The sequence below is a fragment of the Armigeres subalbatus genome, chromosome 1 (assembly GCF_024139115.2).
Source record: "Armigeres subalbatus isolate Guangzhou_Male chromosome 1, GZ_Asu_2, whole genome shotgun sequence".
Lineage (NCBI taxonomy): Eukaryota > Metazoa > Arthropoda > Insecta > Diptera > Culicidae > Armigeres > Armigeres subalbatus.
Window position 1 is genome coordinate 212,094,489 of NC_085139.1, and position 23,254 is coordinate 212,117,742.

A 23,254-nucleotide genomic window follows, 5' to 3' on the forward strand; every position below is an offset into this window, starting at 1 on the left:
TAAACATTATTAGGAAAAAGCACTAAAATATTTCAGACAGTGGCTGCTGTTGCAGCCGTCAAGCTAAACAGCTTGAGAAACTTGTGGTAGATATACTCGGACAGAACCGACCTATAGCGGAACGCCATAGCTGTTGCTGGGAGGACTCGACGGCGCTCCGTAGTCTCCGCCGATAGACGGAATGGGTCCGATGCCGCCGCCGCTGGGAGCGCCGCTCTCCGGATATGGACCTCCGGCGTTCCCATCCTGTTTCTGTTGTTGTTGCCAATGTTCAATTGTGATGCAATAGAAGAAACACGTACGCGGAAAGAGAAATAATGTTAAGAGTTCAGAGAAATTTGACAATAGGGCTGGAGTGGGCGAAATCACCTGCGTTTTGTAGCGAATGAAGTACACTTCCGGCTTGGATGGGGGCGTCGGAGCGGCAGTTGGAATGACAATATCCGGTTGCTCCTCTTGCTTTTTGACCAGTACGTAAACGAGGGTCTTCTCCTCGTTTTGTGGGAAGAGTGGGATCACAGGTGGCGCTTGAGAGGGTGGCGATGGTGCCTTGATGAAAACTATTTTATAGTGTTTCTGTGGGGGTGGGACGGAGATGGGTTTCCTGGAATTAAAGAAAGAACGATATAATATCGCATTGTTTGGTTCCAAACATATTGTACGACGCAAAATGCCAACTTTGTTTTATATACCTATATGTATATATGGTATTCATCATTTCATGCATGCTTGTTTTCATTTGTTTTTGTATAGAAATTATTTCATGCTGGTCAACATTTTCGTTTTGGTATTCAATTTGACAGAACCAGGCTTTTGACATCCTATTGTTCAGTCCATCGCCAGATCGTAGCCAGGATGTCCCGGGTACATTTTTTTTTGACGTAGGACTACGCCTGTCTTTTCTATATTGGACACTTTACGATTGCGAAAACCGGAGAGCGTCACGAAAATATGATAGACTTTGAACTTTAATATTACAGCCGTATCTTGATGGATTTCCAATTTTCGTGGACCATTCGGATGTGTCAACGCTTCTTTGTATTTATATGAAAATACTGGTTTTTAGCTCTTTATTATCGATAATTGATGAAAAGTTTAGAAATAGGTAAATCAACCAATCACGTACACGCATCACAAACACAGACATCAAAATCAAGCAACTTGCGGGTTTGGATCTAATCCTCAATTTGAACAAGATTTCACGCAGAGCGGACGTGCCGGGCGGACACAGCAGCATGGAGGCGCTGGTAACATTTTGAACGGAAAACCATCGCATTGGTGGTGGTCGATGGCGTGTTGCTGCACATCATTCAACCTTAACGAACCAGCATTTTATATGAAGAAAGGGTTGACTACAAAAATAGCATTGTTGCGATCCCGTGCCGCCAGTGGTGATACTGAAAACTTATTACAAATTGTGGCGTCAGTTATTTAATGGAAAAGCGCACTTCTTCTCAGGACCAGCATTTTCTGGAAAGAAAGGGTTAATTGCGGAAATGTACTGTTTCGGTGACATTGACGTTTAGCGCGATAGCTAAGTTTCTGTTAGTGATTAATAAACTACAGTGAGTACAAAAAGTATTCGTCTAGCTGTGCATTTTCTAGAAAATGTCAAAAATAGAATCTAGTAAGCTCAAAAAAATAAAACTATCGATTACATTGTGTAGCATAATAATCAATTCATCTTTATTGTTAAAAATCAAACAGAAAAATAAAACAATAACAAAAACAAAGGTAACAAGACTTAACAATTCATTAAATACGGGCTCAAAAAGTGTTCGTCTATTCAGGTTTAGCGCGCTTTTGAAACGAAAACAGGAGTTGTAGAATGGAATTCAATATTTCGTTGGATTCCCCTGTGTATCTATGACGGGCTGTAGTTCTTGTGGCATGGAACTGACCAAATTAGCCGTAACGGGGGACGGAATATTCTTCCATTCTTCTTTCAACACTAATTTCAATTCGTTGTTGTTGGAAATATGACTTTCACGAATTTCACGAAAAGTTTGTCGTCCAGAACCTTCAAATGGAGTTAAATTGGATTCATATCTTGGCTCTGAAGAGGCGTTTTGAGTTGATTGGGGTATTATAGAGTAGCTATAGCTTAGTACTTTGGGCTGTGTGCTCGAGGTAATTATCACCCCGTAAGATGTATGTTCCCTGTAAGCCTAATTTCTCAGCAATGGAGTTCAAATTTTCTTTCAAAATGCGGATGAACATTTTGTGATACAAAATTCCTTCAATAATGTGAAATTTTCCCACACCGGTTGCGATCAAGCACCTCAGGGACCATGACGGAGCCCCCACCATGCTTTACTGCTCAAAAGAGATTCTGCGGCTGTATCTCAATATTCCTTTTCCGCCATACCATACATCGGCCATTTGATCCAAATATGCTGTACTCGTCAGATAACATGACTCGATTCCGAAAGTAATCCTTCTTCCAGCGATATTTTTAGCTGAAATCGAGCTGTTTTTGATAATTCGATGGCTCACTTGAATTTCTTCTGTGATACTCGCCCATTATACCCATACTTTTCACAAGTATTTCTGTTCGTATTGGTTCATATCTTAGCACTTCCTCTCTCCAACTCACTTGCCTATATGGGTGAACTCGTTTCTAAGGATTTTTTTTATTTTCCGCACAATAAATCGCTCATCGTTATCAGTTCACCATCGCTGATGAGCACTCTGTTATTTGTTTTGATAGATTTTTGTGGCGCTGATGGGACCAATCCCCAATTAAATGGTTGAATTCTTGCTACCCTTGGTCTACCCACATTTCATGCAAAGTTATAAGTCAACTTGCACTAATTATGCAGGTGTAGAATAAGTTGTTTTTCATTGGGGCTCATCTTTTCACTTTTCCCACCCATGGTGCTTCTGTTTTCCGCGCCACGTTCAAACAAACAAACAAAAACATTATTTGATCTGTCATTGAGTATTGACAAAATGTTGCTAGACACCACTAGAGTGTGCTAGTGTAATTACATGCGAATAAAACTATTATATTCGGGTTTCGCTCGATTATTTTCTGAATAGACGAATACTTTTTGAGCAAGCAAAATTGACGAAATTTAGATATTTTCTACATACCAGAAAAAGTAATTGAAATTTCTATTTGTTTTTGAATAATAATCATGTGTTGATAAGTTTTCTACCAAATTTAGAAGAAAGTTTTTTGATTTCGCTTTATCACGCCTAAGTTTTACATCTTACTAAAAATATGCAGCTAGACGAATACTTTTTGGACCCACTGTATACTAAATTGATATGGAAATGCTAATATCATCTTCCAAACTTGGACATACATGTTCATGATCGAATTAGAGGCGAACGTATAGAATTGATAGTTCCGTTAGGATACGGTAGGCATGAAGAATGTTTTTATAGAAGTCGATTTGAAAGCGAGCGGAGGTCAATATTTGTAATGGTAATATTGCACGACCTTCCTTCTGCCAAGCTCCCGCATGAAAGGGGGGGGGGGGATATCAGAATTTCTTTTTTTTCTATGCAATTAATTTGTTACGCGTAATAATATCTCAAAAGAACCTCAACCCCTACCGAGTTACGTTATATTCGAACAGACCCTAACTTACAGCCCATAACCAAATTGAGAATTGTTCCGCTCTCAGCAAAATCCCGATCAAAACGGCTCGCACGCGCCAGAAAGCAGCTTTCTTGTATCTGAGGAATTAATCCCATTAGCCCCGTCCCTTTAGTAATCGTTATGAGTGCACATTATATTTACACCCATATCAGATCACAAAGGGGTGGAGCTAACGGGCCTAATTTATTGAATACAAGAAAGCTGCTTCCCGACGCGCGCGAGCCATTTTGATCGGGGTTCCGCAAAGAGCGGTTCAACAAGATTTGATGCAGCGGAGCGGACACAGCAGCACGAAGGCGTGAGTAGCACCAGTGGCAATGCTGAAAATTTATTCCAAATGGTAGACGCTTAACGAAAAATCATCGAGTGGCTGTCGGACAATTTAAATACAAGGTTTCGACAAGCCTTTGGATGCAGTTAGTCATTGAAAATTGGGAAAAGAAAATTGGTTCTTTTCTATGGAAAGAAAGATTCAATTGCGAAAATAGACTGTTTCTTTTTATCTTTTTATTTATCTTTTATATTTTATTGACAGGGAAAAGCCAGCGGAAGTGGAGTTAAGAATGAATTTCACTCCTTCTCCGGTAGGCATAAAACCTCTTGTTTTTTTCATATCAACAGTTCACAAACCAAATGATACATTCTTGGTATTTTTTAAAACTAACTCAACTTTAAGAACAACAGATATAAATGAAGCTTTAGCGACATCACGTCGTAAATACAGTGGTTCAAGTCCAATGAGTTGGCAACGATCCTCGTATCTTGGGAGGTTTTGAGGATCGTTCCAAGGCAAGAGATGAAGCGCAAAACGCACAAACTTGCGCTGGATAGACTCAATGCGTTGGATGCCATTTTGGAAATACGGGGACCACACTACAGCAGCGTATTCCAATATTGGTCTAACTAAGGAGCAATATAGTGCTTTTAAACAGTACACATTTGTGAATTTTTTTGTAACTCGGAATAGAAATCCAGAACTTTTCGACGCTTTTGAAGATATGTACACTGTGTGGTGGTCCTTGAATGAGAGCTTACAGTCAAGCATAACCCCTAAGTCTTTCACGGTTATATCCTTCCTTAATGTTATGTCAAAGATTTTGTAGTCGAAATTTATGATTGAATGCTTGCGAGCAAAACTTATTACAGAAAATGTAGAGGCATTCAAACCCATCCGGTTGGTAACACACCATTCGGCAAATGCGTTCAACGAAGATTGCAGTTATAAAGCATTGGTTTCGGTACGAATTACACAATGGAGTTTGAAATCATATGCATACGAAACTTTGTAGCAGTCGATAGAGAAATGGACATCGATATAATAAGAAAAGGTATGGTTCGAGATGGCTTCCTTGAGGTACGCCTGATGTAACGTTGAAAGATATTGATATATTATTTCCGATTTTTTGCGACCATCTAGATAGGAATTGAGCCAATCTAAATTTTTTCCCTGAAAACCAAGTCGCTGCAGTTTGAACACCGCAATCTGATGATTAATTTTATCAAAGCAGCTGATAGATCAGTGTATACTGCGTCAACCTGCAGACTATTCTGTAGCGAGCGAACTTTAAACGATACGTACGATACGAGGTTTGTGAATGTAGACCTTTTAGGAATGAATCCATGTTGAGATTTAGTAATATATTTTCTGCAGCTGTGTGTTAAAAATGCTAAAACAATAACCTCGAGCAGTTTCGCCATTGCGCATAGATAGGCGATTCCTCGGTAATTTGAAACCTCGCGTTTGTCTCCCTTTTTATAGACTGGAAAGATATACGATGTTTTCCAAACATCTTGAAAAACACCAGAGCGTAGATATGTGTTGAAAATGGCTGCCAATGGTGAAGATAGGGCAGTTGAGCACTTCTTGATGATCAGCGAAGCTACTCCGTCTGGTCCAGAATTTGTCGAGCGTTTCAGTTTCGTACAAGCATTCATAACAGTCTCGGCATCAATGAAAGGGTGCGATCCTACAGTTGATAGAGTGGGTACTTTTAGTGCTGCAGCAGATACTTGTTGTTCATCAAGAATCTCGTTATTAAAAACACTGCTGAACTGCCTGCGGAAAAGTTCACAGATGTCCTTCGAAGAAGAAGTTTCAGTGGGATCGGATTTGGCGTGGTAGCTTGGCTGGTGTTAGTGATTCCATCCATTCAAATTTACTAGTTACGATTGAGTTTTGCACTTTGAAGAAAGTTCATCTAGGATAGCCGGATCAACCTATAAAACCTATCAACCTATCAACCTATAAAATGGTGAATTTTGTATAAAATCGATGAAGACGCTACCTTAGTGGAAACTATCTACAGTCACCACCCATCTGTGAACGTCGCTCGGATGTCACGAGATAATGTTTTGTAATATGAAGAAACATTCCCTAGTAACATTTTGGTTTTATGTTGGTTTTATAACACTCTTGAAGAGTAAATTATGGTCTTCAAGAGCGTTAGAAAACTTAAAATGTTACTTGGGATTGTCTTGAGTCAAATTTCTGTTGTCATTCTTGTCAACAATACGCATCTTAAATAACTCCATAAACCAACAACATGAGGAGAAGCTCCATCGCGGCATCTGTAGGTGGTCTGGCAGGTAGCGTCATCAACGAACCACTGCGGAAAATTAAAAACGATCTCGACGGGTTCGGCGTCGGCCGCCTGGCTGATGATACTCTCGAGCCTAATGTCATCACGGCCATCCAGCCAACCAACCAGGATCCCATCCCTAGTGGTGAAGAATATCCCCCTCGATCATCTCAAATAGGACACCAAGGCGATCGGAATTGATGCCAGTTCAAGCTCACACGAATTGGCATCAAAATCGTGGTCCACATCATGACAGCATTGGTAGAAACCAAAGCGTACCTCAAACGCAAGAAAGCTGACTTCTTTACGCACGATGTGGCTGAGAACAAACCGTTCAAGGCCGTGGTCCGCGGTCTTCAAATCAAGGAAAAGGATGACATCAAGGCTGAGCTCATCCAGCGGTACAAGCTTCAACCGGTGGCAAATCATGTCATTGCAAGGGAATTTAGCGAAGGGGACTATTCTGCCGTAATCTGGCAAAGTGACGTATACGCCATTTTCCAAAAATGGTATTAACGAGTTGTACTCATCGAGCTCTTCAACAGAAAAATGGAAAACATGTGGGTTGTAATTTGGCGCATACGTCACTTTTTCAGATTACAGCAGTATTGTGACTGTCGTTACCTAGTCCATTTATGTAAGGGAAACACCACGCTGGATGCGCTAAAAGCAGTTCGTTCATTCAACGACATGATTGTGACATGGGAAGCTTACCGAGGATCATACCGCGATGTAACTCAATGTATGCGGTGTTTGAACTTCGGCCACAGAACCCGCAATAGCAGCCTGAAGTCGCGGTGCAACATCTGCGATCATCCACACATCTCAACGGAATGCACTCATGAAGAAGAAACAGCGTTCAAGTGCGTAAATTGCAGCGGTGCACACATGGCGTTGGATAAAACCCCCGAGCAGCACAAACAAGACGAAATCAGTTACAGCAACTTGTTTGTGACTAAATCTGGTTACATGTGAGTTTCAGCAACCTAAGCGGAATATTTGTGCTGCCAGGGTCTGCCCCAATCGCGAAGAGTACAAGAAAATTCGGAAGGAGGCATCCATGAGGAATCTCCCAGAAAGAAGAGCCCTTGATGACCGTCATCTATTCCATCAAGAGAATTTTCTAGCCTTACGACAACAGCATCCTGCTCCCCCACCTGGTCGTGGCGGGCGCAAGCGAGTGCTATTCCAGATACACATCACCATCCAATGGGTTATCGACACCAGTAACAGTACGTCTCTTCCTGGCATGGGCTCGTAATACCAAGTGCCCCTCGAGCAAGTTGAAACGTTGGGAGTTTTTCTGATCCAGTATGGACACTAGCTCTATCCAAATTATCACATGGAATGCTAGGTCCCTCCGATATAAAGCGCTTGAATTTGGACAATTCCTCACCAATCGGAATGCACATGTGGCCGTGCTTACGGGAACTCACTTGATTCCTAACATCCAGCTGAGTATTCCCACTATAGTTCGTTGTAATCGTGAAAACTCCAAAGGCGATCATTAAATCCTTAAAGCTTTAGATCATTAGATTAGACTACCAATTTCGAATCGCTACGTAGTCTTACGTCACCTTTGCGTACAACCCGATCGGGCTGCACCTTTGAGTTTTTTTTTCCAGTGAGCACGCGTGTTAGCAAAAAGAAGCAACGAGATTGGTGCTGTGTTTGTTCATTACGTTTCGGCGATTTTAATGCCGGAACAAGAGGATGGACAAGGAACCGGAGCTGCAGATGACTCCACATATAAAAATGGATGAGTACCTATCAAAAGCCTACATCAAGAGGGTTAGCGAGGAAGGAATTGTCGTAACCAACTCAAACAAACCTGGGAAGATAAAAATAGTATGAAACGCGATAGCCAGCGCCCATGGCGCGTCGCTTGACTCGGCCCTCCTTACAGATGTATGCACTGTGCAAGGATGTTATCGATCATTTAGTAATTTGCGTTCGATCATTTAGTAGTTTGCCAATATCTTATTACAGAAACCTATTTTCAAAATGTGTTGTATGGTGGACTTCTAGTGCGAAGATTCTTCAACAACTCTGTTTAACAGGTTGATGTGCGAATTCCACTATTTAAAGAGTTAAGGCGCTAGTTGCGGTAACTCATACTAAATGAAAACAAAATTTCAATAATTTAGTATAAGCTACTGCTACTAGCGCTGTACCTCCGTCATTAGTGAAAATTAGACAACGAACTGTTAGACAAAGTTGTAAATAAACCTCACTCCATACAACACATTTTTAAAATTAGCGTCTGGAATGAGTTATTGACAAATTGCTAAATGATCGAACGCAGATTATTAAATTATCGATAACATCCACTGTGCAACCTCCTCACGATCCTACTTTAGATCCGGGAACGTCGCATCAGACCCACGCACTGGCGGCGTACAGTGGGACGATGAGGTCGATAACGATACCTACGACAAATGGCTTTCCTGGTTGTGTATCGTGTTTCGACATTTCGTTGTTGCTACTTTGTGATAGATTAGAAAAATTGTAATTGCGCAGGGAACCAATTGATGGAGCATGGGAGTTGCTTACCAACTTCAGTGTGCACAGTCTAAGAGCTCTAAACTTTTCTATTGTCAATTACGGTGCCGACGACCACGTCCTTTCGGTCATCAGGGATAAGGAGGAAATGATGATGCAGTCATTCGTACACTATAAGCCAAGTATACCTCTGCACTCGCTACGAGTTCATGCGGAATTTTATAGGTTCTACGGCAGAGGTCTACCAATGTGATCGGAATTAATGCATTATTTATAGGAAGCAGGTTTTCCGTTCATTGCTAGAATATTTAGTTGAAGATATAGAAGAGATACAAAGAGATACAGAGGAGAGATACAGTTGAATGGAACGGGGCTGGGATTTAACCCAAGACCTGTTGCGTATGTAGCAGAAGTGGTAGCCATAAGGAGTGTATCGGAAATAAGTTATCCACATACATTTGCGTCGTATGCATGTATTTGTGATGCTTTCGACAAATTTATCACCTTCTGTTGTTCATTAGACTGTCATTTTTCGTTCGTTTAACTGTTTGCACGGTTTAAATTTATCGATTCCAAAATGTCGCGCATTGAAAAGGAAGTGAAGAAAAAAGTTTTGGACACATGGCTGAGTGAAAAGGGTGTAACCATGCGAAAATTGGCGAAACGATTTGGAATTCATCACGCGAGTGTAAAAGCCATCATTGGCTTTCAATTGGCTCACGGAAAAAGGAATAGTTTTTGTTGAGAAAAACATCAATCCACCAAATTGTCCTCAGCTTCGGCCTATCGAACGTTACTGGGCAATTGTGAAGAGGGTCTTCAAAAAGACTGGTAAAGCCACTGGGAATATGCAGGACTTCAAAAAAATTTGGACCCAAGTATCCAAAAAATGTGATGTATCACTTGTCCGGAACTTGATGAAACGTGTGCGATCCAAAATTCGGAAATTCGTGAGGGAATAATATTATTTGTATTCAAGCTCCAAAGTGTTCAAGTTCAATCTCGTACAATAAAGAAATCATCGCTTTTTGGAATAAAATATCATTTTTATATAATTTGAAAGAAAAACATTGTGGATAGCGATTCAACGCTAAATCATCGAGTGGCTGTCGTCGGTGTCAGGTGGTGTCAGCTTAACCCAAATGATGTTTTACCTTTCTCGTACAACAAAGTTGTACCGAAAGGCTAAATCAATCCCAAATTTTCAAAACAACTTATCTGCTTTTGTAAACAAAGATTCAAACGTCGATTTGTCGAATCTGAAAGCACTCCCACGCAAACTAATACCATCAACAGGTAGCCGAAGTGTTCAGTATATGTGTCATAAGCAGATAAGTCGTTTTGAAAATTTGGTATTGAAATTATCACTCCAAAAACGATTTTTGGTAGGAGCTCCGGAGACCCGTAGTGTTATATACACCCAACTGGCGGTTGTAAGTATTTCTAACAATTCTGTATAAAAATCTACCAAAACCTGTATAAGATCTGCGCATATGCGAAATTGTTAGATTCTTATACAAAAAATGTAAGCTCTCAAACAAATATTGTTAGAAAAGCTTACAAAATTGTTAGATTTTTATACAATACTTGTATAAAAATCTAACAATTTCGCATATGCCCAGATCTTATACAGGTTTTGGTAGATTCTTTTACAGAATTGTTAGAAAATCTAACAACCGCCGGTTGGGTGTACCAATCGACTCAGTTCGACGAGCTGAGGTGATGTCTGTATGTGTGTGTATGTGTGTATGTGTAAAAATTTTGCAGACACACTTTTTGGAACTTACCATTGTCAGAATTACTTGTATTTGTATTTGTTCACCATCTTCGACTTTGTCTTACAGACTGCTTAATTCCATACTCAATCACTAATTCTCATTATGTGGAAGATATTGATTTGAAAAATGTATTGGAGGTAACCTCTTTCCCTTCGATGGGACTCGTACCCATGACCCTACAGTACGCTAGACTGGTGCTTTAACCAACTAAGCTACGAAGGACCTCCGTCGGCCTTCGCAACCTAGCGGCTACTGAATGAGCTCGATCCGGGAGCTCCACATAATGTACATATGAGTTTTCACAACATTGTAAATTAATGTCCAAGTCGGGTGGTTTAATTCCCGGAAATAGGCAATTAACTTTGATTGAACACCAATTGTCGACTAAGCATTTTTTTTGGAAATCGAATTCTTCACAAACATCATTAAAAGAACGCAAGCACATGTTAAAACTATTATTGCAACCGAAATTTGTTCTATGAAACGGGATAGCTAAAAACTGTGAATTTCGTAATCTACGAGGAGGAATATTCCGTGGATTATGCTTATATGATCTGGACATTCAACATTACCTACGATAAGATCAAATACGAAAAGCCTTTGTAGTTTGGTACGCCTGGCAGAATGGGTTTCGAAATCGATCAATTTGCATCGCTCAGAATACCCTGGGAGGTTTACTGGGTCATTCCATGGTAATTGTCGCAAGGCAAATTTAATGAAATGTTTTTGAATGCTTTCGATTCTTAAGGAGCGCGTGACATAAAAAGGGGACCGGGGAAGCATATTCTAAGATACTTCGTACTAGCGCACAAAACAGTGTCTTAAGACAATAAATATCTGAGATTTTAGTCGCATGTCGTCTGATAAAGCCTAGTACCATGCATGTTTTGGAGATCGCAATGCTCATGTGTTCGTTAAATGTTAACTCTGAGTCGATAGTAACAGCTAGGTCACAAATTGAATTCACACGATCTTGATAAATACCGCCTAGTATGGATCATCTTCTCGAATATCTTGCAACGGACACAGAGAATAGATATTCCCCGATAGTTAGCAACAATTTCTGGACAACTTCCGGATTTATGGATAGGTGTTATTGATGCCAATTTCCATGCGATAGGAAAAGAAGAAGAAGGAAAAGCAGTGAACACTTTGCTCACTCGACAATCAACATGTCGCGGTTGGGCTGCGGGGACCTCAGTATGTAGATATAGAGGTCATTGCGGTTCACGCGCGGTGGTTGTTGTCGGGTGCTCGTATCCAACGTGGGATTATGATACGGATCGCTAGGTTAGGGTTCATTCACAAATTACATAACGCAAAATTTGACCATTTTCAACCCCCTCGTAACGTTTTTTGTATGAAAGGGTTCTGAAATTTGTATGGGCCATAACGCTCTGGCAGGTACCCTACCACCCCCCAAAGCGTTATGTAATTTGTGAACGGGCCCTTACTATCATAGCTTACGATCGACAGGTACCTTACGATACCTGATACCTGTGTGTATTAACGTCAAGTGCGTTAGCATAGGCGTGAGCGTTCGCAATAGTCCCCCCCCTGATGTATTGCTTAATTGCGGGCCGGGGGGTACGGACTGGCGAAAGGGTTTTGGTTTTAGTGGGTCGGGTAAGAGTTACATGACAGAAGAGCGTTGTGAATTTGAATGAATTCATTGAATTAAAAATGACATCAGAATTCCGAAATTTGAAAAATAATCTCTTTCTTATTGAAATTTTACTTTTTGTGCTTTCTGAATATATCGCGGGATTAAACGTAATTCGCATGGAACGCGTCAAAAAGTGAAGCAATTAGCTAGTGATTGAACATGTTACGTTCCGGACGCGGATCCGGGTGTTAGTTTTATTCTGTGAGGTCGGATAGTAAATCGGACGCATAACTTTCGCGGGAACATAGAATTTAGTGTTGTGTCGACTACACGTTTGATCGTATTTCGATAGGGTCGCACGATCCGAGATATTTTGTTTTGCTCTGTACTTTTCGAGTAAATCAATTAATGCGCGTTTTTTCTTGGTGGGCCTGGCCGTTTTAATATTTGTGTCATATTTATGATATGCTGCAAATATCAATGCTGACAAGAAAATGCTCGGAAATACAACCAACATTCCCAGGATGCTTTTCAATACTGGCTATGCATGTGCTAAGACAAGACAAGACAAATCAATTAATGCGCGTTTTGACGTAGAACTACGTCTGTCTTTTCTATATTGGGGTACACTTTACGATTGTGAAAATCGGGGACCGTCACGAAAATATTATAGACTTTAAACTTTAATATCTCATCCGTTTCTCGATGGGTTTTCAATTTTTTGGACCATTCGATCAAGGATGAGTCAATGCTTCTTTGTATTCATATGAAAATACTATTTTTTAACTATTTATTATCGATAATCGATAAAAGGTTTAGAAATAGGTAAACTAACCAATCACGTACATGCATCACTAGCACGGACATCAAAAATCAATCACTTGCGGGTTTGGATCTAATCCTCAGTTTGAACAAGATTTCACGCAGAGCGGACGCATCAAAGCGATCGCAGCGGAGCGGACACAGCATCACGGAGGCGATAATAACATTTTCAACGGAAATCCATCGCATTGGTGGTGCTGCTCGATGTGTTGCTGCAGATCATTCAACCTCAACGAACCACCATTTCATATGAAGAAAGGGTTGACCATAAAAATAGCACTGTGGCGATCCCGCACCGCCAGTGCCGATGCTGAAAATTTATTACAAATTGTGGTGTCAGTTAGTTGGAAAGGAGCATTGGGAGAAGAAAATAGGTTCTTCTCAGGACCAACATTTTATGGAAAGAAAAAGTTAATTGCGAAAATGGACTGTTTCGGTGGCATCAAACCCGTGGTAGTTGGTTGCTGTTAGTGATTCCATCCATTCAAATTTACTACATCATCTCCCTCCGACGCGCTATCGAAATCGCTATTTACGATTGAGTTTTGCTCTTTGAAGAAAGTTTATTTCGGATAGTCGGATCAACCTTCTTTTGTATTAAATGATGGCTTTTGTATAAAATCAATGAAGACGCCACCTCAGTGAAAACTATCTACAGCAACCACCCATCGGGGAACGTCGCTCGGACAGACAGATGCCGAAAGATAATGTTTTATAATATGAAGAAACTTCGCCTTGAGTAAAATTTTTGTTGTCATTCCTCGCAACAATACGCATCTTAGATAAGCAACATCTCATAACCAAATTCAGAATCTTGCGAGAAAATTTCATAGGATTCTAAGAATTTGTCATTCTCTGAACGGTCCGTTGTCTGCGGAATGCCGATTGAAATGGCTCGCGCGCGCGCCGGAAAGCAGCTTTCTTATATCTAAGGAAGTAATTCCATTAGCCCCGCCCCTTCATTAATCGTTATGAGTGCACATTATATTTACACTCATATTGGCGTGGTAGCTGGGTTGCTGTTAGCGATTCCATCCATTAAAACTCACTGCATCATCTCCCTCCGACGCGCTATCAAATTCGCTATTTACGATTGAGTTTTGTACTTTGAAGAAAGATTATTTCGGATTGTCGAATCAACCTTATTTTGTACAAAACGGTGGCTTTTGTATAAAATCAATGAAGACGCCACCTCAGTGAGAACTATCTACAGCAACCACCCATCGGTGAACGTCGCTCCGACAGACAGATGCAAAGATATAATGTTTTGTAATATGAAGAAACTTCGCCTTGAGTCAAATTTCTGTTGTTATTCCTCGCAACAATACGCATCTTAGATAACCAACATCTCATAACCAAATTCAGAATCTTACGAGAAAGTTTCATAAGATTCTTAGAATTTATCATTCTTCGAACGGTTCGTTGTATGCGGTATCCCGATTAAAATGGCTCTCGCGCCGAAAAGCAGCTTTCTTATATCTAATGAAGTAATTCCATTAGCCCCGCCCCTTCATTAATCGTTATGAGTGCGAATTATATTTACACTCATATCAGGTCACAAAAGGGCGGGGCTAACGGGCTTAATTTATTGAGTACAAGAAAGCTGCTTTCCGGCGCGCGCGAGCAATTTTACTTGGGATTAGAGATGTCGTAAAATCTCGATTAATCGATTAGTAACTAATCTATTACTCTCGATTCCTGACGATTATTGAATCGATTCAACGTTGGGTAGTAATCGACTCAAAATTAATCGATTATCACAACGATGAATCGATTATTCGAAGTAATCGTCATCTAAGCGTTGTCATAAATACCCGATTAATCGATTTGTAACGATTACTCTCAATTCTTGTCGATTATTGAATCGATTAATCGTTGGGAAGTAATCGATTCAAAATTAATCGATTATCACAACGATTAATCGATTAATCGAAGTAATCGATTATTTTGCGACATCTCTACTTGTGATTCCCCAAGGAGCGATCCGACAAAATCTAATGCAGCGGATCAGACACTGCAGCACGAAAGATTGGGTAGCACCAGTGACGTGGTAGCTTAGTTGCTGTTAGTGATTACATTCATTCAACAAATTTATTGCATCAGTCGAGCGCTTGTGATTCTGCTACCGAAGAGTAGCTTTCTGACGGCGCAAAACGATTAAGTTTTGCATTTTGAAGAAAGTTTATCTCGGATTGACCTATAATCCAAATAATCTTGGCAGAAAATTTCAATTTCCGCCGATGACAGCCAAATCGATGAAGACGCCAATGCCTCTTCTTGGATAAATAGTTTAATTCCTGAAAAGAACTATGTGCAATTAATTCTTCTTAAGTTCTCTTCACTTTGCCACGTACGTTCCCATCGCGGGCGAAAACCAAACGTTGCAAAAACATATATTTGCGTGTGGTTTCGTGCCACTGCTTATTCTGCTTATTCGTTCTTTATTTCGGACATTTTTGAGAATGGTGTCTTCTAGGATGGTGATATCCTCCACTGAAAGCCAGTCGAGTGGCTTCAGTGGCGATGCGTCATGTTAATTCCATGGTTAGAGACTCAATGTCCATCCAACTGGGAGCAACTATTCGACTTCATGACCCAGTTGACCTCCGAGCAGTTTGCTCAGAGACACAAATTATTATGGCAAATACCATCCATTTCGTATAGCTACGTAGTCCTACGTCACCTTTGCGTACAACCCGATTGGGCTGCACCTTTGAGTTTTTATTTGCATTTCATATAATCCTCTCTCATAGATCGCATCACTCAACAAAGTGAATCCAGATAAAATCTTCTATATAAAAAAATGAGTTGAGATTTCCTTCCTGACGATTTAACTTGCGAATGGGTTAATCGATTTCCAAGATTATTTCTCTGAACGATGCGTTTTGGTATCCGCAAGGTTTGTATATACAAAAAGTTGATGAATTTAACGGGGAAATGTAAAAAATATTAGAACACAATTTTGGGTCAGCTGTTGAAGAAAACCAAAATAAACGCATGTAAATTGATCTAGAGTGCGGTGCTGCCAATACATTGTGACATTTGCAGCACCCGGGCAATGCTGGGATTCTTTCGCTAGTATTTTATACAACTAACACAGTACCACATCCCAAGACAATCGTGGAGATGGAGAGTTCTCGATCTCTACACCCAACCAGTGGATAGCAGATTTTAATACAATTCTGCATAAGAACCTTACTGTAACTGTATAATAATTTGGCATATACAATTTCAGAAGATTTTAATACAATTTTTGTATAAAATAATACAGATTTGTATTATTTTAATACAATATTTGTATAAAAAGCTTAAAGAATTGTATATGCCAAGATTTTATACAATGATTGCCAGATTTGTTTTTTTGGTGTAGTAGCAACGAAAGTCGAACTAGCAATCTTTCTTTTGAAGCGGACATATCTTTAACAGCTTAAACTAACACAGTCGACTCTCTACATCTCGATGTTCTATATCTCGATATCTCTCGCTATGTCGATGGTTTCCTCAGTCCCTTCAATCTACATACATTTGGGCTTCCTACATCGCGATAACCTCCCTAACTCGATATCTCTCTATCTCTATGGGTTCGATATGTTCAAATTTTTAGGCTACTGAACCATCTCTGGACAATAACAAACGCATCAACAACAGAAAACGATATTTGTTTTGTTGTCGTTTTTCATAGCAACGAGCTTTTTTTAATCTAGCACCCATTTAAATTTTCCTTCCATTCCTCGATCTCTCCCTATCTCGATGGTCTCTTCAATATCTAGATGTGGAGAGGCGACTGCATTTTGATAATTTAAACATTCTTCTATTAGTGGCATTAACTAATGATGGTTTTAAAGTTGTTGAAATGGTGAAACATAGAGAGTCCATCTCTTGACACGATTTCTTTTCCAGAAACTGGGGATAAAATTTTTTGCTTCTTCCGAGAAAACCCGGGAGTTTTGTAATAATAAGCAAAACTGAAACCTGATAAGGAATCTATTCAATAGCAAAAATTAGCAGCTGAAAACAATTTGGCATGCGCGTGAGCTTGGTACAATTTTAGTTTCGTGACATATTACTTAACAATAGTTTACAGTAGTCCAGGAATCCGGCAGTGACAGACTCAGAGGCTGATGGTGACGATGTTTCCATAAAGAATTACAAGAAGTCGAAACCTGACAGCTGAGCCTGAGTTACACAATTTAGACCGATTCGGTTGCTGCCACTTAAATATGACTTGATTTAGTCGTACTTTGGATATAGACACCAGTTTATGACAAATGTGCTGCAAGAGTAAGATTGAAATATTTCAAGTTGGATCTTTTCGTCATCCGGAGTACGCAGTGCCTTTGTGTTAAGTAAGCTACTGTGAAGTTGGAAAAGAGCCTTAAAATTTCCAAAACCAAAATGACTTAGAAAAATATTTACAGAGATTTGACTTATGATCTTTTCAACTGTCATGCCAGAATCCATCGCTGATTGTATGTGCTAATGAAATTTATACCTACTCAAAACATAAAACAAAAGAATCTCATTTCATCATTAACTTGATCATATCTTGCCCCCTTGATCCAATTCTTCAAAATGATTTAATGACGTTTCATAATACTAGTTTGCGTCTGACTCATCACAGGCTCTGCTATATTACCCCTAAAAAGTTTCTCACCACATACATTCAAAAGGACGTTAAAATTCGAACGGTATCATCCAATCAAGCAGCATATCTACAAACTGCAAGCTGTTGTCTTCCAAAATTCCATCTCCCAGCACACGAGTAAGATGCTCCCCATTAACAACAATAACAACGGTGCCATTAATCATTTCTGCTGGAAAACCACGAGGGCAACCAGTTTCTTCCTACTTCTTTTTGCTTGATGCCGAAGCAGCGGATTGCATCTCACTTAGCCGGCCAAGATGCATACCGAGTCCCAGCAGATAATCTTCCAGTCCGAAACTGTCGAAATGCAGTGCGGCGAGCCAGCGAGTGAGCGAGCGGCGCGTGAAAATTCTTCGAGTCTGATATTTACAAGCCTAGCATATCTACCGATCCAAGTAAATTAGCATACAAATCAGACCTTGTCTCAACGATGATGACGCGTGCGCGTTCCGTTTGATTCCGCATGAACTTCTTCGGTTGGGCGGAGGCATTTGTTAACAAACCACAAGTGCAAAGTAAACTAAACAACGATGCTTGTGCTTGGGACAAGAATGTTTGCCTCAATCCGGTGAAGGTGGTGCATGATCTCCACTTTTGACGAGTTTCCCACGTGCCGGTCGTGGTCGTCGATGAGCCACTTTGCGTGCTTGATGAAGAACAAATTGCAATCGATGTCGGTCGGAGTGCAAGTGCAACCTGCTGCTTTAGACCGTGCTTCATGATCCGCTGATAACGGAGACGTGTTGCTGATTCCGAGCGCGAAGAATACCATCCGCTCCATGGATAGCAATGGTGAAACAGTGCAAAAAAAAACCCACAAAGTAAATCAAGAGATTATGGAAGAATTGAATTGCTCAATTGAAAAGGTATGGAAATTGAGACCTCCCACGGTTTTTTTTGTTGGTCGGATGCGCGCCGATGAGCAAAACATGGACAACGAATTAATAGCCAATTAATGAATGAGACACTAGTCGATATGGTGGTGGCGTAGTAGCGGTAAAGCTAAATGCCACTATAATAAAGAAATAAAAAACTGATTTATTCATCTAGTTGTGATACTGTTTTTCTTGATATCAACTATGATACCAACCTCTGTATAGATCCAGAGATGAGCCAGGCTCTGGCTGTAAATCGCTTTCATAAAGTTACAAAAAAACCTCTGAGTATCAAAACATCATTTTCGTTCTAACTTTTGAATGCATCATAGAATTCTGTCCAAATTTGAAAGCATGTAAGTCGTCCTCGATTGGAACATGCTGCGCAAAAATTAGGTTTAAGTACATGAAACCAGTGAAAGTTTGAAAAACTACATAACCGTCTACGTTCGTCGAAAAAAATCAAGTGGTGTTTGGAATTATATTTTCTTAGCTGTGCTGTAAGATGTGCAAAGCAAGGCCATGCTGAAGGTGGCTGGGTTCGATTCCCGGTCCGGCGAAAGAAATTTCGGGTTGAAAATGTTCTCCACTTCCCTGGGAAAAAAGGTATCATCGTGTTAGTCTCATGATATACGAATGCAAAAAAGGTAACTTGGCTTAGAAACCTCGCAGTTAATGAATGTGGAAGAGCTTAATGAATGTCACGTTGCAAAGCGGCAATGTCGCAGTGTGGGATGTAATGCCAATAATAATAAGAAGAAGATGTCCGTTTTGTTTGAGAAAGCATAGCCTTTCATTACAACGTTGTTATACGAGAGAAGCGAAAACCAGTTCGTGGAATACCCAGCACACCGTGATTAAAAGTGTCGTCCGGTCGAAATTGGTGGCTTTGGTTGGGAAATGGGGATATGGTTTCATTTTCTCGAACAATGCCAACTACCGGTAGGTAAATTAATAGAGACGATTCATTCACGTTAAGATTGGCCAGTACTGCGCACATACTGTAGAAAGCTTAGAGCTTCGACAGTATGGACATTTTGAGAGAATAACTGATAACAATTTCAGTATAAACCGTTTGCAACTTACACTGAGGTCGCTTTTTATGCGGTTTGATTTTATCAATTCTCAATCTTCCTCATTGTCCACATCTTTTTCAATACCTGTTCCTGACTTATTTTTAACGAGAGGCTCCCGACACAGCGAGATCCTCATAAGTACCACGGAGTTAGATATTGAGGAATGTGTTCGTTGGGTCATGATTTGCCTGTAGTATGGTAGATCTTACACGATACCAGACTTGATTGAGTTGCGTTTTCATATTTTACTCCAATTTGCATAACAATGACACATGTGGTTTATATCAGATCGCTTGAGCCAAGTAGGAACGTATAAATTGTCAAAGGGTCACTTCAAAGAAACCTGTTGTTGGCCTTTTCTGGAACAGGTGTCATCATGATTTTGGTTCTGATATAATCCCTATCTACAAATCTACCGGAATGGTATAAATAGGGACGAAATAAACTTCATTTTCTTGGACTTATATCGCCAAAATAGGAAGTTGTGTTCAAATTTACTGCAACCGGAATAACTCAGGATAGGAGGACCACATCACAAATCCCAACATTCATTCAGAATTCTGGGATTCGTATTAGCAGATCAGTGATAAAACGAAGCCAATACGACATAGAATGACGAAATGGCAGAAATTGGATTTTTTTTTCCTTCACTCAGGCCGATACGGGTTAAAAATCACCCTTCCCCTTGTGACTTAGATAGTTCGTCTTACCGATAAAAGCCAATGGAAATCAATTAACATACAATTTGCTCCATTGATTCCATCTAAAAAGGTGGAATAAGTGGGTCATCGAGCAGCAGGGACTAAATATGTCCAAGGGCTTGACGATCCCTCTCTAGGATGTGGTGGGGTTTGACAGTGGGCCCTGTTAGATTCCTATAAAAAGCTGCATGTATCCGCAAGTAGGACTCACCAAAGCGACCGTGTACCGCTCAAAGCGCACAAGCTCGAGTCCTGGTGTCAGGTGGGACACAAAGCAGACCTGACCCGACGGCTCTCCGACGAGACAGGAGGTTTGCGCAGGCCCAATAAGCCGCCTGGAAAACCAATAATTAAGAGCAATATAAGAGATAAAACGACTCTATATAATCAGCAAAGACTTAGGCGACGAATAAAGGAACACGATTGGAAGCTTGAACATGGAACTGCAAGTCGCTAGGTTTCGCAGGTTGCGACAGGATGATCTACGTTGAATTACATCCCCGCAACTTCGACGTCGTAGCGCTGCAGGAAATCTGCTGGACAGGACAGAAAGTGTGGAAAAGCGGGCATCGAGCGGCTACCTTCTACCAAAGCTGTGGCACCACCAACGAGTTGGGAACCGGCTTCATAGTGCTGGGAAAGATGCGCCAACGCGTGATTGGGTGGCAGCCAATCAACGCAAGGATGTGCAAGCTGAGGATAAAAGGCCGATTCTTCAACTATAGCATCATCAACGTGCACTGCCCACACGAAGGGAGACCCGACGACGAGAAAGAAGCGTTCTATGCACAGTTTGAGTAGACATACGATGGATGCCCACTGCGGGACGTCAAAATCGTCATCGGCGACATGAACGCACAGGAAGGAAGGGAGGAATTGTATAGACCAGTCATCGGACAGGATAGTCTGCATACCGTATCGAGCGACAAGGGCCAACGATGCATAAAGTTTGCAGCCTCTCGCGGAGTGGTAGTCCGAAGCACTTTCTTCCCCCGCAATAATATCCACAAGGCCACGTGGAAATCACCCAACCAAGTAACGGAAAACCAAATCGACCACGTTGTAATCGAAGGCAAATTCTTCTCCGATATCCAAAGGTGGCGGCAGCTCTATGAAGAGCATCTGAATGGCAATGTGGCAGACTACGCTGGCGGTATGGAAACGAACTTAGGAGCACGCGCGCAGGACATGAGACTTCCGGTTCCGAATATTTAGGAAATCCAGGAGGAGATCGGCCGGCTGAAAAACAACAAAGCCCCTGGAGTTGACCAACTATCAGGAGAGCTGTTTAAACACGGTGGTGAGGCACTGGCTAGAGCGCTGCACTGGGTAATTACCAAGGTTTGGGAGGATGAGGTTCTGCCGCAGGAGTGGATGGAAGGTATCGTGTGTCCCATCTACAAAAAGGGCGATAAGCTGGATTGTAGCAACTACCGCGCAATCACATTGCTGAATACCGCCTACAAGGTACTCTCCCAAATTTTATGCCGCCGACTAACACCAATTACAAGAGAGTTCGTGGGGTAGTACCAGGCGTGATTTATAGGTGAATGATCTACCACAGACCAGGTGTTCGCCGTACGTCAGGTATTGCAGAAATGCCGCGAATATAACACATCATCTATTTATCAACTTCAAAGCCGCATATAATACAATCGATCGGGACCAGTTATGCCAGCTAATGCACGAAAACGGATTCCCGGATAAACTGATACGGTCGATCAAGGCGACGATGGATCGGGTGATGTGCGTAGTTCGTGTACCAAACTGACTATCTACAAAACGCTTATTAGACCAGTAGTTTTCTACGGACACGAAATCTGGAGGATGCTCGTGGAGGACCAACGCGCACTTGGAGTTTTCGAAAGGAAAGTGCTGCTTACCATATATGGTGGGGTGCAGATGGCGGACGGTACGTGGAGGAGACAAATGAACCACGAGTTGCATGAGCTGCTGGGAGAACCATCCATCGTTCACACCGCAAAAAATCGGACGACTGCGGTGTACCGGGCACATAGCCAGAATGTCGGACAGTAACCTGGTGAAAATGGTTCTGGACAAATTGCTGGAAAGTTTCTGAGTCGATTGAAATATATAATCCATCGAAAGATAAAGGGGCTATTAACGTTCAAAATCTAACATGATTTTGTGACGGTCCCCAATGTTAGATTCTGATTTGACACCCAACGTCAAACGTCAAAATCTGCAAAGGCTACAGGTAGAAGAAAATTGAAAGAAAACAGAAAAGAAGGAGATAACATTAGGAATAAGGTATGAGACAGGAATATAAAGGGGAAAAGATGAAGGTAAAAACCCAGATTAATCCACCTACACACTTAAATTTTTCCACCGATCTCGGCTGTGCAAATCTCGGTTTAAGTTCGTTTGCTGGATTATCGGCTGAATGAACATATGTTTACGGTGGCTCCTTTGAGTGCCGCAGTAAACAAACTATTTTTTCAGCTGAGATATCAGCAGAAAGTCACAAACCGAGCGCTCGGCTGTGCGGATCTCGGCAAAAGAATCAAAATATGCCGAGCTGAACTGAGTGTGAGCAGTGATTTCTCGTGCATTATAAAATATATTGAAAAAATCACTTTAAAAAGGTCAAAAAAGCTCTTTGGGGGAATAGATCACATTTTTTCGATCATTTTTAATATTTTTGCCTTGTCACCATTCAAAAACAATTGTTTTTTGATTTTTTTTCCAAGCCCTTTGGGAAAAAAAACAATGATTTTTCAATAATTCCGAAAAGCAATGATCGGGCCCATTTTCAATAGCAAACAATTCCCTGTCGAATGCAACTTGTTGCGAGTAAATCGGAGTTCTAAAACGTTCTAGCGGATAAAGTTCTAAAACGTTTGTCTACAAAATTTGTACACATACATACACAAAAAAACAGAAGTCACCTCAGTTTGTCGAGCTGAGTAGATCGGTATATAACACTATGGGTCTCCGGGCCTTCTATCAAAAGTTTTTTTGGAGCAATCATATAGCCTTTCGGTACAACTTTGTTGTACGAGAAAGGAAAAAATGCATATGTTTTAAATATGCGATCGT

The 23,254-nt window shown here is 40.9% G+C and overlaps 1 protein-coding gene across 1 annotated transcript in view; it reads right to left on the minus strand.

Moving 5' to 3' along the window:
- Positions 1–38: 38 nt before the first annotated feature.
- Positions 39–23,254, minus strand: part of LOC134210585 (uncharacterized) — a 44,989-nt gene continuing 21,773 nt past the window's right edge. The window contains exons 3-4 of the mRNA XM_062686702.1: positions 370–604; positions 39–252 (exon numbers count right to left, since the gene is read on the minus strand). Of these exons, the coding sequence (XP_062542686.1) occupies positions 112–252; positions 370–604 (376 nt within the window). The 3' untranslated portion in view covers positions 39–111. The remainder of the gene's footprint in view (positions 253–369; positions 605–23,254) is intronic.